At 46.9% G+C, this 14,928-nt stretch overlaps 1 protein-coding gene across 3 annotated transcripts; it reads right to left on the reverse strand.

The window, feature by feature from the left end:
* Positions 1-1,904: 1,904 nt before the first annotated feature.
* On the reverse strand, positions 1,905-12,788 carry PRPS1 (phosphoribosyl pyrophosphate synthetase 1). Of its 3 annotated transcripts, none has more exons than XM_059824219.1 (7): positions 12,592-12,788; positions 9,502-9,685; positions 9,064-9,162; positions 7,173-7,297; positions 5,245-5,418; positions 4,377-4,536; positions 1,905-2,269 (listed from the first exon to the last, which is right to left on the reverse strand). In XM_059824219.1, the coding sequence occupies exons 1-7, from the start codon at positions 12,711-12,713 to the stop codon at positions 2,177-2,179; spliced, it is 957 nt and encodes a 318-aa protein (XP_059680202.1). In that variant the 5' UTR covers positions 12,714-12,788; the 3' UTR covers positions 1,905-2,176. The 3 variants fall into 3 exon arrangements, with proteins under 3 accessions (XP_059680202.1, XP_059680204.1, XP_059680203.1); XM_059824221.1 differs by having other exon boundaries at positions 9,493-9,685; XM_059824220.1 differs by having other exon boundaries at positions 9,484-9,685.
* Positions 12,789-14,928: the final 2,140 nt, after the last annotated feature.

Raw genomic sequence — 14,928 nt, forward strand, 5'->3', positions numbered from 1 at the left:
CCAAGCTTTCTTCCATGCAATGTGAGCACAGGCAAGCTGAGCCTCACAATCAGCCCCACTGCAGGAGGGTTAAACCAGATGACCTTCCAAGGTCTCTTCCAAATAACATTACTCCATGATTTACCTTGCAAATAATCCAACTCAGAAGACGCACGTCACCTTTGTAAGGTTTTTAGAAGCATTTATAGGCAGAGGCCATGGTTTTTAAATAAAAGTTTAATTCCTTCATCAGGTCTTAAGTTTAAACACAAATGCTGCTGAAAATCCTCACACCGCTGCTCCTATGTCCTGGCTCTTGGCTCTCAGGGCATTGGCAGCACAGCAGCAGGGGCTCCAATACAGGAGGCAGGAATCAGACTCTCGGTAGAGCTCAGTGCAGGATGCAAAGCAAAGAAGCAAGAGACACACACTTTCCAAGACAAACACCGATTCTTATACAAAAAGAAAAACCCTAGACCGTAATAGAAGTGTTAACATTGCCACAGGAGTTCTAGGAAGGGACAGAAGTCTTCAGTAAAAGGCACAACTAAAGAAGTACTTCCCTAGATCTTAACCAAGTCTTTCAGTTAGTTCCACTTATACCCCAGCCCCTAGCCTCTCAAAACCATGCTGGTTACTGTAGCAAGTAATTTCAAGTTCCTTCTTTTCCCTTTTTCCCTTCCTCCACATAAAAAACAAGTAAGAGAGGAGTGCTTATAAAAACCAGAGCATAAAACAGCTTGGTCTACAACCCCATAAGCATCCAGGAGAGACTTAACAGTTTACCTTACGATTGTCTGGTATAGTTACTAAGTATTCAAGTTTCAGGTGATACTTACTATATCCGGGAGCCTCAGCCAGCTCTAGTTTTGGTATTTTTCTTTCAGGCACTTCACTGCCTGTCAGGTTCTTGTTGGATCTACAGTTTTCCCAGTACTATGTATCACCAGCCTCTTCAACCCATTGCCATAAGCACTTGTTAGCAGCATCAGACCCACTCCAAAGGCTTCTTCAGGTTTTGTAGTCCTGAAACCTCCTATGCTCCCTGGTTTAAGGTCTTTTGCAAGGAGCAACGCTTTCAAGGCAAGGCAGACAGTAACCAGGACAAGCAACCAGAACGTGTCAGTAACTTACAGGACAACAGGATTGCAGGCAATGAGAGGCTAAGACAACTGGACACAAAGCTGTTTCATATTAGGTCATCCCATCGTCTGAGCAGGCACTTGCTAGATGCAACAACCAAGCTACTATGGGATAAAGAGGCTCAGTTTACTAGTGTACTGGTAAAAAAAGGATCAAGGATTTGCGCAGCAAGCCAAGGTGCAGCTATAGTACATAACAGCAAGCCTTGCTAGCGACTAGAGGACAATAGCAAGCTGTGAAATTGAAGAACTGGTTTTAGCCTACACTAGAAACTAAAGCACACAACTGCCATGAGTCCTCTACATAAAAGGGAGAAGAATGCTTGTCCAGGATGCACCTTCACCACTAAGTTAACACAGCAAGGCAGTACTGCACAGACTATGCACCCACCTTCACTTTGCTGTGTAGCATGCTGAAGGGCATGTAATTTCATCACTAATTAAGATGAATTCACATTTGCAAGCTACACTGATCTCCTTTCACAGGAGGAAGCTGTAGCAGAACCACCTCCCAGGTGTCCCCCAGGGTTTCACCTAGGGTCAAGCTTGGCCAAGATACAAGCCTTCCCCATCGCTTCTTCAAGGGCTTCTGTCAGGTATAGAGTGGTAAGACAGCCGGCAGTCTCTCTGGCTCCTGCTGTAGATCCAGATCAACACATCCTGGGGAGCTCTACTTCCCAAACAATTTAGGGTGTGCATGCCAGATCATCTAACCCTGCCCACAGACAAACCCTCTCCTCCCCGCCCCCCCCCCCCCCCAAATAATTGTGGCAGTTAGCCATGTGTCAGTCCCGCTCTCCACAGATCTGCAGAACTGAATCAATACTACTGATAAGCCCCAATGCACAGGGTTGCTGGTGGAGTTGGAGTGTTACAGAGATAGCTTCTCCCCCCAGCCTCCCAGTGTTGGGATCGGAGCCAGTAAGCCTGACTTAAGCAGGAGGAGCTGTAGAGAACTGCACTGGAACACGTAGAGTCTTCTACTGAACTTTACAACAAGCTGAACAACTTTTGGTTTTAAAAAAAGCCATACAAGCAGCAGCTGGCATCTGTTGTTATAAAGGGACATGGCTGAATAGGTAGGAGACAGATTCCCCATTATGAGTCCTCCTGATGGCTTCTGCAAGGATCATTGAGATGTCGATCACCTGGAGGGGAAGAAAGATGCATCAGCATCACTGAGAAAAGACATCAAGCCTGGAAGAATGGCTGGTAAGTTAAGACAACCTTAAAGAGCACATCACCCAAATTTATAACATCCCAGAAGCAGCCAAATTACTTCTACACAGGATTGGGATTTAATTACATATAATTCTGAAGATATTCTACATATAGCACGTTGAGAATTATTTCACTGTTGATCTTTGTCAGGATGACAGTCTACTGTCACCTTTCTTTGCCGAGACTCCCTAAGCTCAGCCTGTTTACCCTAGGAGTATCTTATTCACTTTGTGTAGGTTGCACAGAAGTTAAGAGAGTTTAAATCAAGATCAGATCGCTTCCCTTGAGTCATGAGGCTTTATCATCACTGCCAGCAGTCTAAGAAAGATGAAGCTATGTGTTGCAGCTCAGCTCCCAGTCACTGTGCTGGCTCCACCTGGCAGGGTAATCCCCTTAACAGGAGCAGGAAAAAAAAAATAAAAAAAATCAAGGCTTGATAAAACTCTAGCTCTGAACCCCAGCAGCTAAAGCATTTCAATATATGTAGTCTCAGTAAGAAGCACCGTGTTCATGGTGTGTTAAGGAAACTAAGTGACCATATTTAACATTTTCTTTCTTCCTGATAGTTTGCCTCCTAAGGAAGGAAAGAAAAAAAACTTAAGAGCTGCAGAGCAGACAGAGCATGAGACTTATGACAAATCCTTCAGTTCTGTATTTCTCAACACTGAACATCAGATGTTAGTGTAAAAGAGTGAGATGTTAAGTGAGAGCCTGACAAACTACTCCACTGCAATCTTTGGCTACAGCTATTTACATACTGATTACCAGTTTAACATTTTGCCTACATTAACTGTAGTGTGGAGCTTGGAAAGAAGTTGAAGCATCAGACATCTTTTAGATGTGCTCAGTTGCAGGAATATAATCCAGAAGTTAACAGTAAAAAATGCAACCCAATAGCAGTTTGCAATCAGCTTACAACTTACTTCCAAAAGCACCTTAAAATTCACTGCAGCTTCAACCAGTTGAGCTTCCTTTTCACCAGAACCCCAGTACTGGGGAACCTGCTACACTGACAATACAGTACTAGCTGAGTCTTAACAGCACCATTCACATTCCAGAACTTCTCCAAATGCCTGTGTCCTATATATCTGTGCTGTGAACCTAGTATTTAGACTGTCCTTGGCTGTATGTATGCTATAGCAGTACCTGAAGCTTCTGATGGACCTATTATGCTTGAATGCTCAGGTAAAGCTGCAACTTCCAGCTGTACATTAACACAGGAAATCCTCAAGTTCTGCCTAGCTCAAGTTGTACAGCCAATTTTTTTCTTCCAGGAAAGTCAGTCTCAGCTTGGGAAACAAAATGCAACAGTACTTTCCCTAAATGGAAAACCCAAGACACAGAGTGAGCATCAAGAAACCAGCTTTTAGCTGTCATAGGGATGGCAAAGTGTTTTTGTTTATCTTTGGCAAGTATCTGAACACTGCACTGTGGAGCTGTATCAACTGCTCTTAGTCAAACCAGCAAGACGTGCCTGTGGGACAAGACTGCACTCCCTCTCCATCTCATCTGCACTGCTGTTATGACCAGACACGAAGAATTCACCTTCCCCAGACCAGGCCTACTTTGCTCCACAAAAGGAAGGGACATTCTGCTTAAAGGGCTGGGCATTAGGTGATAGATACACAACTGAAGCTGGCATTACCAGCTTCAGAAGTTCCTTTCTACTTCTGTTTCAGTATTACATGTCATCAGCATATCACTCCTCCAAAGTGTACAGATACAACTGCTTGCTTACATCATGGCCCCATCAGATCAGTCATCTGATCTAGGTAAAACAAGCCCTGAAAAAAAATTAAATTAATTTAAATTTAAAAAATTTAAGATGAGCAGGATTAGAAGCTGCATTTTATCAGTGTAACAGGTCTGTTATCCCACACCAATAGGAACAAGAGAACTAGTCAATACTGCCACTGATTCCAGTACCAATGAAACTGCAGTAAGCACTAGACAGTATTGTGGGGTTTTCCCACCAACAGGACAGACAAGTGCTACTGCCCCCCAGGAGTGACAGAAGAGAAAGTAGATGCTCACCTGGATTTTAGGGCACTGCTTCATCTTGTCCTCCTGGGGTATTGTGTTTGTGACTACAACTGCCTCAAAACAGGCATTGTTGATCCGAGAAATTGCTGGCCCAGAAAAGATTCCATGAGTTAAGATGGCATAAACTTTGGTGGCTCCAGCTGACACAAGCCTATAAGAGGGGAAAAAGGAGAAGGATGAGAAATTCTTAGCAACTATTAAACTGACATTAGTGCAGTAATTAGTGCATGCGTGGTAAGCATGAAAGGAGACAATACCATATGCTTAGGGGACAGGCTACCTTTGATTCCCCCCTCCAGCCCACAATTGATTTGGGGGAAGAAAACAGTTTAACAAGTACCATAAAACCCACCACAGGCAAAGTATACACTAAAAAATATTGTTCTTAGCCCTGGGATATTTGGACTACATCATACAAATCACCTTCTGTGATTTTTGCCAACACAAGGTAGCAGATATTTAATACTGAGTGTTGCATATGCTGGCATTTCTAGTGTAGAAGGCTAAAAAGATATCAAAGCTTGAAAGCTTACTTCTAATAGAAATTCAGATGTATGACCTTAAGCTAATGGACCAGACAGCACTTAGTTCTACCTAGCATAGTCAGTGATGGTCTAGCGGAAGACATACTTTCAACACAAGCATTTTTCAAATAAAAAAAGACACTACAGTCTTCTAGCTATTCCCACTGTGAGAACTTTAACAAGGCTTTTTACTTATTTTGTATATGAGATAGATAATCAAGAAACTGCATGTTACTTCGTGAAACTTGACATGCAAATAATCTGATTAACTCATTACATAGCATTCACTAACAATCGGTTTCTGATTTAGGAAAGAATCAGTCAGCTGTACTCACTTGTCCGCAGCATGACAGATGGTTCCACATGTGTCTGCCATATCATCTACCAGAATAGCCACTCTGTCTTTCACATCACCCACCAGCACCATACGATCCACTTCATTGGCCTTCTTGCGCTCCTTGTGAATGAGGGCAAAGTCTACATTCAATCGATCTGCGATGGAGGTCACTCTGAAGAGAGAACAGTTTCCAAACAACACTTAACTCCACACAACAGCTTCAGTCAAATCTCTTAAACTATTAAACACAAACTGCCACAGCAGTAAGAGAAGCTGTCACCACATGTTACTGCTCCCAAGCAATTAACAGAAGACACTCTGCCACCTTAGTTTCCCTTCAAACAGTTAAACTGCAATTTCTGATCTAATCGCTCCCGATGACAGCAGCTAGATTAAGATAAAACAGTCTTTCATCCTGACCACTGTAAATTAATTTGCATTTAAAGCTCAAAACAAACCTTAACCAGCAAGTTTGGCAAACCTGAAGTGATCAGAGTGCTTGGGAAGCTGTCATCTCTAGAACACTACACTGGAAAGGCTTATGTTGTACTACAGCAGGGATCTACTTGCACTCATAAGCGTTCAATTGTCATGCATAAAAGTGCTGACACAAGGACAGTGGCAGGAGTACACATCAAAGAAATGCAAGTCCACCACCTCACATTTACTTTGGTTAAAGTGACCACAAAACAACCTTACTAGAGGGACCTAAACTTTATGTATTGATACTGATGAATAGTAAAGAGTTTAAAACCATTAAGAGTGAGAAGGAACAAAATACACATGCCCCTGAGAAATTCTAAACTTGAGATGAGTAGACTCCTAGCCTCAGTAGATCAGACTCATCACCCTGGGAGTCCTACACAAGATAGTTAAACTAAACTCTTTACTAAAGTACTTAGTTCTGCAGCATCTCCATAAAATATTGCACCAGCTAAGATTGACACATTTCAGTTTAAGTGGCTTTTGAAGAGTTTTTTTCAGGAGTCAGATTATAGCTGGCTGACTTGGCATTTCATATATTGCATTATGCAACAAGCTACAGAAGTAGCTGAATATACAAAAGGTCTTGTCCAATACACAGGCAACAACAAAGCTACAGGAATACAGGAAAACATACAGCAACTTACAACAGTAGTATCTCTTGACTGTTTGTAACAAATAGTTAAAACACTCTAAACAATGTGAATCAGGTCAGCATGCACCAACATTTTGGCGTGACAGTCCTGGATTAAAGAATACATCTGTGTTCCTTTGGTGTTCACATCTAGCCCTTATACAGAAGCATCAAGGAACAGCCTAGTTTCTCCTAATAAGCACCTGAGAACATTCTCAAGTACCCACAAGACTGCAGAAAGATGGGAGATTGTCAGACTATCAAAGCAGAAATGTGCCATAATATATGCTGCTGCTTTTTGGAAAGGAACCATCCATCTTCCTTGCTCTCAGGGAAGAAGATGAGTAGCAGCAGGCTTAAGTCCCAGCTAGATACTCAAATCAAGAGTAATAAAGTAAGAAAATGCCTCAATAGGCTAAGCTTAATACTGCAAAGAAAACAGCCTGGATAAAAACGTATCATTAACCAGCAACAGTAACCTTGTCTTGGTGTATGAGCTACACGATTCCCTCCTTCAACCTGCATAATTATTCTTCTACAAAAAATTGGTTTAGTCCAAGGGACACAGTAATCGCGCAATTCCTACCTATGCAGCTGTGATTCTAGAAGCTATTTAATTCTCCATGTAGTCCAAGAAACCTTCTAAACATTCCCTAGGAAGAATATCTGACTGCCCTTCACTAGCTGCCAGACTGTCTTAGAGAAGGCAAGCTGGCAGAAAGAACATATGTCTTAAGAATAAGACCACAAGCACTCTCAGGAATTCATGTAGATACAGAAGCACCTCAGCTAGCTGTCTGACAGCTTACCTCTTGGCTCCACCAGCATCTGGTGAAACAATGGTGCAGTTCTTCCACTCTGCAATATTCTCTTTGATCCATTTCAGTACAGCAGGCTCAGCATATAAGTTATCAACAGGGATATCAAAAAAACCCTGCAAGGAAGATGACAGGAACAGATGTAGCTGAAGGTCACATTCCAAAAATAGTTGGAAGAAGCCTTCTATATGATCAGGCATGCAGCCACCGCTTTTCCACAGCTTTCCTTTCTACTTCCCTTAATGCAAGGGCAGTAGCCTTTGGGATACACAGAATAGTAATGTAAGAAGTCTTCAGAGCCAGAAATAGTTTAGCAGCATAAATAACACTCTACATGTATCCTAAGGGGGTGCAGAAAACCAGCATCAAACACACTCATTTTCAGTGCAGCTAGTTGCCTGTTTAAAGTCAATCTTTAAAGCTCATTAGCTACGCTGTTTCCATCTACAGGGAACCTATGAAAAAGGCTTGAGTAACATTTGTTTTTAAACTAATGCACTTGGTTCCACAACTTTACACTGACCCAGCAGACTCCTCCAGGTAAACCTCAAAGGTCGCTAAAAGCCAGAAGTTAATCCTGGACAGGGATTAATAGGCAGGAGAGTGGGGGCAGCTACTCTAAAGGAATGCTTCAAGGCATAGGGGTAACAGATCCTTCCTACCATCATTCCTTCTGTGCTCAGCAAACCAGCAACTACAAGAACCAGGCTGAAACCAGCCAGATGCTGGAAGCTTATATACACAAACCCAATTATTCAACTGAATCTCACCACTGCTGCTGGTGAAAGGTCAACCCTATGACACACATCACAACTCCAAGCCTCTTAGGGAAGAGGCATACCCCCTTGGGCTCTGTTCTTTTACTTCATGATCTTTCTGAAAGTCTTCTCAGCTGTGCCCCAACAGATCTTTTTTCTATCTGAGACAAAGTATTTCTGGGCAAATTATACTGGAAGAAATTATACTGATCTGTGAATGGCTGCACTTTCAACTGTTAAAATGACAGCCAGCCCACCTACTTCACCAGGCAGTAGATTATCATTCCCTCTGCCACACCCCTCTCAGTCGCACTGAGTTGGTTTCTTGGTCTCAGAGCACTTGCTCAAGGTGGAAAGAGACAAGACTGGTAAATTAATAGCTTGCTGTCCCTCCTCTCCCTGGTATATGCTCTTGCCACTTCTATTACGCAGCTCTAGTCAAGATTCCAATTGCTTTGTGAGAATATTCTGTTCACTAAGCCAGCAAAACCCATGAATAATTTTCAATTCACCAGCAGCTTGGGAGAGAACCAAAGCCAACTTACATGGAAGGGTGGCACTGAATGGATACAAGTGGGATTGCCCATCTTGTCAGCAGCAATCTATCAGATCACTATCCTGGTCAACTGAACCCTCACAAGCAGCTGTGCCAGTAATACCTGGAGGCAGAGCTAACCTCAGGGCTGCAGTACTACCCGCCACTGTGTCAAACACAGCAGTCCTTAATTCTCCCTGACAATTCAGTAAATATCAGAAAGCTCTACTCAGTATTTAAGAACACTCTGGATAAATCTCCATTTCAAATTCCTCAAAGGACCAGTTAAGAGTACACAGTGTCACTGTGTGGCAATAAAGTTGCACAGATCATTTACTAGCCCAACATTCACTTACACAGAACTCATTATGCTTAGTCTGATCAAGACAGCTATAATTTCATTTACAGATGTACCTATGACCCATCTCCCCATCCTCTTCTGACTGATTCTACAAGTCCCTTCCAGTCCCACATTCCCAAGTCCTGATCACTGTTGTATCTAAGAGAAAGCAGATAGCTGGAAAGCCTACAAGGCAGTAAAGAGGCTCAGACAGGAACAGGTAAGTACTTCCCTGATTTTAGCTCCTACCTGAATCTGAGATGCATGCAGGTCCATGGTGATTATATGATCTGCACCTGCCACAGACAGCATGTTTGCAACCAGCTTGGCAGAGATTGGAGCTCGACTCTAGTACAGGAAAAAACAGTATTTAAGGTAAGTTCAACTCCTCATCACGATAACAGTCTTCCACTTCTAGGCAATGATTCACAAGCAGTTACCAAAAGGAATACTCATTAACATTGCATCTTTTTATCAACTGGTGATTACTGCTTGGTGTATCTTCAAGAAAAATTAGATCTTTGTAAAAAGATAAATTTGAAGTCCGATGCTCCGAGGTTTAAAGAAATGAAACTACGTTTTATCTCCTCCTCTACATATTCACCTTCATCTAATCCCTATCCATCAGTCAGGACTTTCAAGGTGTACATTCATCTTCCCAGCAGAAACCTTTACCACATCCCTTACCTTGTCCTTTTTGTCCTGACGAGCATAAGGGAAGCAGGGTATGACAGCTGTGACTCTGCTGGCTGAGGCAATCTTACAGGCATTTATCATGATAAGGAGCTCCATCAGATTGTCATTGATTTCGCCACAGCCACTCTGCACAATGTAGACATCCTCCCCACGTACACTCTCACCTATTTCCACACTGGGAACAGATAAGGAAAGGAGAGTTATATCCAGATATAAATTAAAACACAGCCATTACATATGCCTGCAGAGCAACCAAGGGTTTGCATTCCCAAGGGTCTGTGGGTGACAGCATCATATAATCAAGGGCGTTGAGCAGGAACACTGTTGCTTATTTGCTCAGTAACTATTTTACATCACTCACTGATCAAATTTAATGGTTCAGTCAGTAAGGCTAAAAGCACTCAGCCTGTACTCTCAATCTCAACACAAGCTGAGCATGTAAACAGCCCAGAATAGGCTTTGTTCCCCCTGAATCAGAAGTATAACCACCTCAGCTAAAAGCACTAGTGTACAAAGGAAGCAAGGAGGATGGCCAGTCAGCAGAGAAAGCTGATCCAAGCTTCTACCAGAAGATATGCTGCAGCCGATTATTAGATTTAGAGTCGTAACAGCTATTCACTGGCTTGAACAGAGAAGCCCTCCAGCATTTCACTTTGGAAAGGCTTTTGGGGTTAATTTCCTCCTGGATGTAATGCACACTAATCCCTGCTGATGAAGGGACTGAATACAAGCCAAAGGTCCTGTTTGCCAGCAGCAAACTGCCAGCTTCAGCGTATGTATCAAGACACCTGCACCAGAGGCAGAGTTGGAAAGCAAGCAGTAGTCTTAGGTTTGAGGCTTCATACAGGGCAATACTGCATAAGGCATTTCGTAGGAACAGATCAACTATTAAGTACTTCCAACATTCCAGTTTAGAAAAGCCTGCCACAGATTTGGAAGTAACCAGAAGTCAGTCTACTGAGGACAGAGCTCTTCCATGGTTTCTTTCTTCTTGCACTGGAGATGCTCACCTGCTCTGCAGACTGCTGCCACTTCAAACTCTAGAAACAAGTAGACAGACAATCACCCAACCCACTCCTAAGGGCTTCATTTATAAAGCACCTTAGGGTAGATTTCTAATTTTAGTATTTAATTCTCTGATCTTCCTCCCCTCTTCTTCAACATGTTTTTGATGACTACTAGGTATTTATAGTCTTACTGCTCAATATCCACCAGCGAACTGCTGTCATCTTTACTGCACACTGTCTTACAGCATACACCAATCTCTCATTAAGAATTTCAGCCAGCATAAGAACCTTCTGCTAGGTCAGTGTCTGAATTAACAGTAGCTAGCACACAAGTGTCATCTCCAACTGTACTTACTAACAGTCTAATATTAAGGTGATTCGAGACATTTATTGTACAAAAGTATCAATGAACTATTCTGTTAAAACAATCTTATTTTTTCTGGGAAGCATCTGCTATCAGTTTATTAGGGTAAATAAGATGTTTATTAGGTCTTAAAGTTACATTACCTGCTGACATAAGAACCTGCTGGCCAGCCAACAGGGCGGATAAGAACAGTTAATAGAGAACAGTGCGATAGCAATGGTTGTAAATCAAACAGACTCTTTTTACAACTCTCCTCTACAACTCTGTACTACCTCTGAGATTTTCAGTTACAATCAATACCCATGCAATAGAAACATAATATTCTACATCACATGTACATCTTGGATTCTCCTGGAAAAAATATTGTCTCCAGAAGAAAGGAATGGGTTGAACCTCATTCACGGTTCTTTGTATTATACTGTGTGGTGTGTACATGCTTAGTGTACTTCTCTAAACGAAGCCTTAAGAGCTCTGAATAATTTTTAGCCTCTCCTTTCTTTTAGCTTCTTCAAGTAGGATGGCAGCAAGACTTATAAAGCATAGAGACAGAAAACAAGACGAATCTTAGGTTTCAGAGCTTGGGGGAAACACAGACTGCATGACAGCAACTGCATCATGGGCTGCAAGATAGTGTCAGCCTCTGATCCTTCCTGAATAATTTTATCAACACCTTTACATCTCTGATGCTCCTCAAAGTAGTTTAAGGGCACCAGCTACACCCTGAGCACAAAACTGTCAAGCCTCCAGTCATCACAGTCTAGACTAAGTATGGAAGAGGCTAATCAATTCAGGTGAAACCCCGGGAGGTGCATTCCCATCAGCTCCTAGCTTTTGGGGTGGGGGGCAAGGTCCAGCTGGTGAATTCTGCCGCTCCAACCTCTGTCATAGCAGCCGGGTGACACAAACCCTTTCCTCCACGTGTAGGAGCACTGCAGCCCCCAAGGCGCAGTGCAAAGGCTGTAAGCAGCCGTCGGCAGCCCAGCTCACCGTGGCACAGCCCGCGGGAGAGACAGACGCTTTTCAGCGGAGGCCGCTAGAGGCACCGCCGGGGACGCGCAGCCGCCCCGCACATGGCTCACCGCCGCCGGGAGCTCTCCAGGGAGCACCGCAGCCCCGGCCTCTCCCCATAGGAAATCCCACCCCCGCGGGGCTCCACCGCCCCCCGGGGTGCCATGCTTTACCGGGCCGGTTGTTGCCGCTCCCTCTCACCCAGCACTCCGTGAATCCCGGCCCGGCGCCCAGCGGCACGACCACCATGCTGCCCCATGCGTTGCTCCACAGAAAGGGGTTCCGGGCGGGGAGCTGCTCAAGCGGAGCCAGCGGCGCTGCACGGCGGCCCCTTGGCTGAAGGGCGCCCACGGGAGACCGGGCCCGGGCCGCGGCCCTGCCCGGGGGCAGCGTAACGGCTGCCCGCAGGGGAAGGGCGGGATGAGCTGGAGGTCTCCGGCCCAGCAGGGCCCAGGCAGGAGGGCTCCGCGCTCGCTGGAGGTCTCCGGGCGAGGCCCCCGTCGAGCCGCCGCTCCCTCGGGGCCGGACACGGCCGCAGGGCCCCGGCCGCCCGAGCCCCCGCGCCAGGCAGCGGCCCCAGCACCAACCCCGCGCCCCGAACTACGAATCCCAGCAGCCCCTGCGCGGCGGCTGTGCCGACCGCAGCGCGGCAGCGCCCTGCGGCCCGCCGGGAGCTGTAGTGCGGCCCCACCCCCGCCTCACCATGTCTCCTGGTTGCTGAACTTTTTCGTGACCACCTTGCCCAGCTCCAGGCCGAGGCGGTCGGCGATCTTCTGGGACAGGTCCTGGTGCGAGCTCCCGCTGAAGATCTTAATATTAGGCATGGTGAGGGCGGCAGCGGCGGCGCCGTCCTCTTCCTCCCCGCTCCGCCTCGCACCGCAACCGGCTGCCGCGCAGGGATCCACCCGCCTCCTGCGCGGGGAACGCGGCGCGGTGAGCGCACAGCACGCCGACCCGCTCCTACTCCGCCATCTTACCCCTTCCCGCCCGCCGCGTGGGCCCTTTATAGACTCCTCGCCCCCACGGACACGCCCCGGCGCGCTTCCCATTGGCTCCGTGGCGGCCGGGGGCGGGGCCCTGCCCGCCCCCGCCATGGCGCGAAAGGGCGGTGGGCGTGGCCCAGAGGTCTCCCCCCTGCCCCGCCGACCGCCTCGACAATGTCCCCTGGTGGGGGGGAGGGAGGGAGGCGCGCGGGGCTGCTCGCTAGCCCCTCCAGGGGGTGGGGCGCAGGGCAAGAGGAGGTCTGCGATTGGTCGTCGCCGGCCGCCTGGCCTGCGATTGGTCAGAGTGGCCGCGGCCGGAGCTGGCCGATGGCCCTGCCCACGTGGCCCTGGGGCGGGGGACGCGGTTCGTTGGTCGCGTGATTGGCAGTCGACCCCCCCCCCCCTCGGCGGCCATGATGGCTCCCCCCCTCAGGAGAGGCCTCGGGGCAGAGGCAGGGCGGGGGGGGTGGGGTGGTAAAAAGTGGCCCGCGGCGGCGGGGCGGGGGTTACCTCAGCATGCCGGTGTGCCTGCGCCCGCTGCCTTCCTCCGCCACCGCGGGCTGCCAGGGCCTGCCCTGCGCTAAGCAGGCGTCACCTCGCTGGGCCGCAGTACCGCGGCGTAATGCAGTATCCCCGTGGCACGCGGCACCGCCGTGTCACGCTGTGCAGGCGCCACCTCGCCGGGCTGCTGCACCCCGCCGAGCGCTGCACAGGGATCGGCCCGCTGCATCGCGGGCAGTGCCGCCCAGCCGAGCCGCCGGACGCTGCCTGTAGCACCGCCGTGAGCGACCCGGGGCGCCGCGGCGTCGCAGCCGCAGCCAGAGGCGGTGCGGCTCCCCCGGCTCGTGCCGGGCTGTAGCTAGCTCCGAGCACAGCCCCGAGGTGTGGGACGACGGCCTGCGGAGCCCCGGGCATGGCCATGCCTTGCAGCGGCAGCAGCACGGGCTGGGCGCCCACCGTTTCGTGTTTCTCTGTGATTTTCACAGTGAATAGCTTCTCGCTATGAGACACGGTAGCTTTGCCAGCGTGAACAGAAGCCCCAGTGCTTCAGCTGAAGGCTGCGCAGCGCCAAGGATAGCAGGGGAAGGAGGAGCTCTGCCGCCCGACCAGCCGTGCCCAGCCCGGCCGCTCTGAGCCCAGCGGCTGCCGAGGGTCCCTGGCTACTATAGCTTCAGGGGCCTGGTGGGACCGCGCGTGGACATTATCAAGTGGGAGTGAGTTTTTGATTTTTGAAGGATAGCGCTTAATCTTCTTCACTTGAAGAGAAACCTTTTGCTTCTTTGTCTTGCAAACTTCTAGTCTACAGAAGTACTAATAACTGATTTTCTTTGCCCTTTGCTTCAGGTATGCTGGGCTGAGTCTCTTTTCCTTTGGCTGAATCATGAATTGATCCCATTTCAAAAGTGAAACGATGGTAGTGGGCTTTATGGGCGAAGAGGCATTGACTTCTCGCATGCATAGCCAGTACGACTGGTCTCGCTGCAAACTCAATGAGAAAAAAATAACAGTGATAGCCATAATCAACCTTTTCCGCACTTGTCCTCAGAATTTGCAGCAATACTTTCTGCTCTCTATTTTTCTGTTGGAAATAGCCTTTGGCCATGTTTTGAGATTAAAAAAATCGTAATTGTGGTGGATACTCTGAATTGCAAATACAGAGGTGTTTTTTTCTGTCTTCTGGATCATTGTTAAAACCCATGTGGGTACTATTTTAACAGGCCATTTAATTTAATTTCTGAGGGATTTTTGACATTTATATCAGGGTTTTTACCTAATTCCATAATTAGTCTCCTGTGAACTTTCAGCCTGTAAATGATTACATTATGCAGATTGATTTAGCTTTTGCAAAAGTAAATAATTGTGTTTAAAGGTTTTTAAATATACAAAATAAGCCACAAACAGCTTCTTCAAAATTTGCATGCAGTCATGTAATTCTGACTCGTTTTACTTCACTGTCTCATAGATAACAAACTCCTGCAATGAATTTGGCATGTAAGTTAACTGCTTTGAGTCCTTGAGAATTCAACCAGAAGAGATAGTCCGCTATTCACAGAGG

This window comes from Gavia stellata, chromosome 14 (assembly GCF_030936135.1).
Source record: "Gavia stellata isolate bGavSte3 chromosome 14, bGavSte3.hap2, whole genome shotgun sequence".
In the NCBI taxonomy this organism is placed as follows: domain Eukaryota; kingdom Metazoa; phylum Chordata; class Aves; order Gaviiformes; family Gaviidae; genus Gavia; species Gavia stellata.

Bases quoted from the DNA above. Each gene is read 5' to 3' on its own strand.
- PRPS1 (XM_059824220.1), bottom strand. From the start codon at position 12,713: ATGCCTAATATTAAGATCTTCAGCGGGAGCTCGCACCAGGACCTGTCC. The intron at 5,419-7,172 runs GTAAGCTGTCAG...TTCTCTCTTCAG, and splicing joins GATGCTGGTGGAGCCAAGAG to AGTGACCTCCATCGCAGATC. The intron at 4,537-5,244 runs GTGAGTACAGCT...CCCCTCTTATAG, and splicing joins ATCTGTCATGCTGCGGACAA to GCTTGTGTCAGCTGGAGCCA.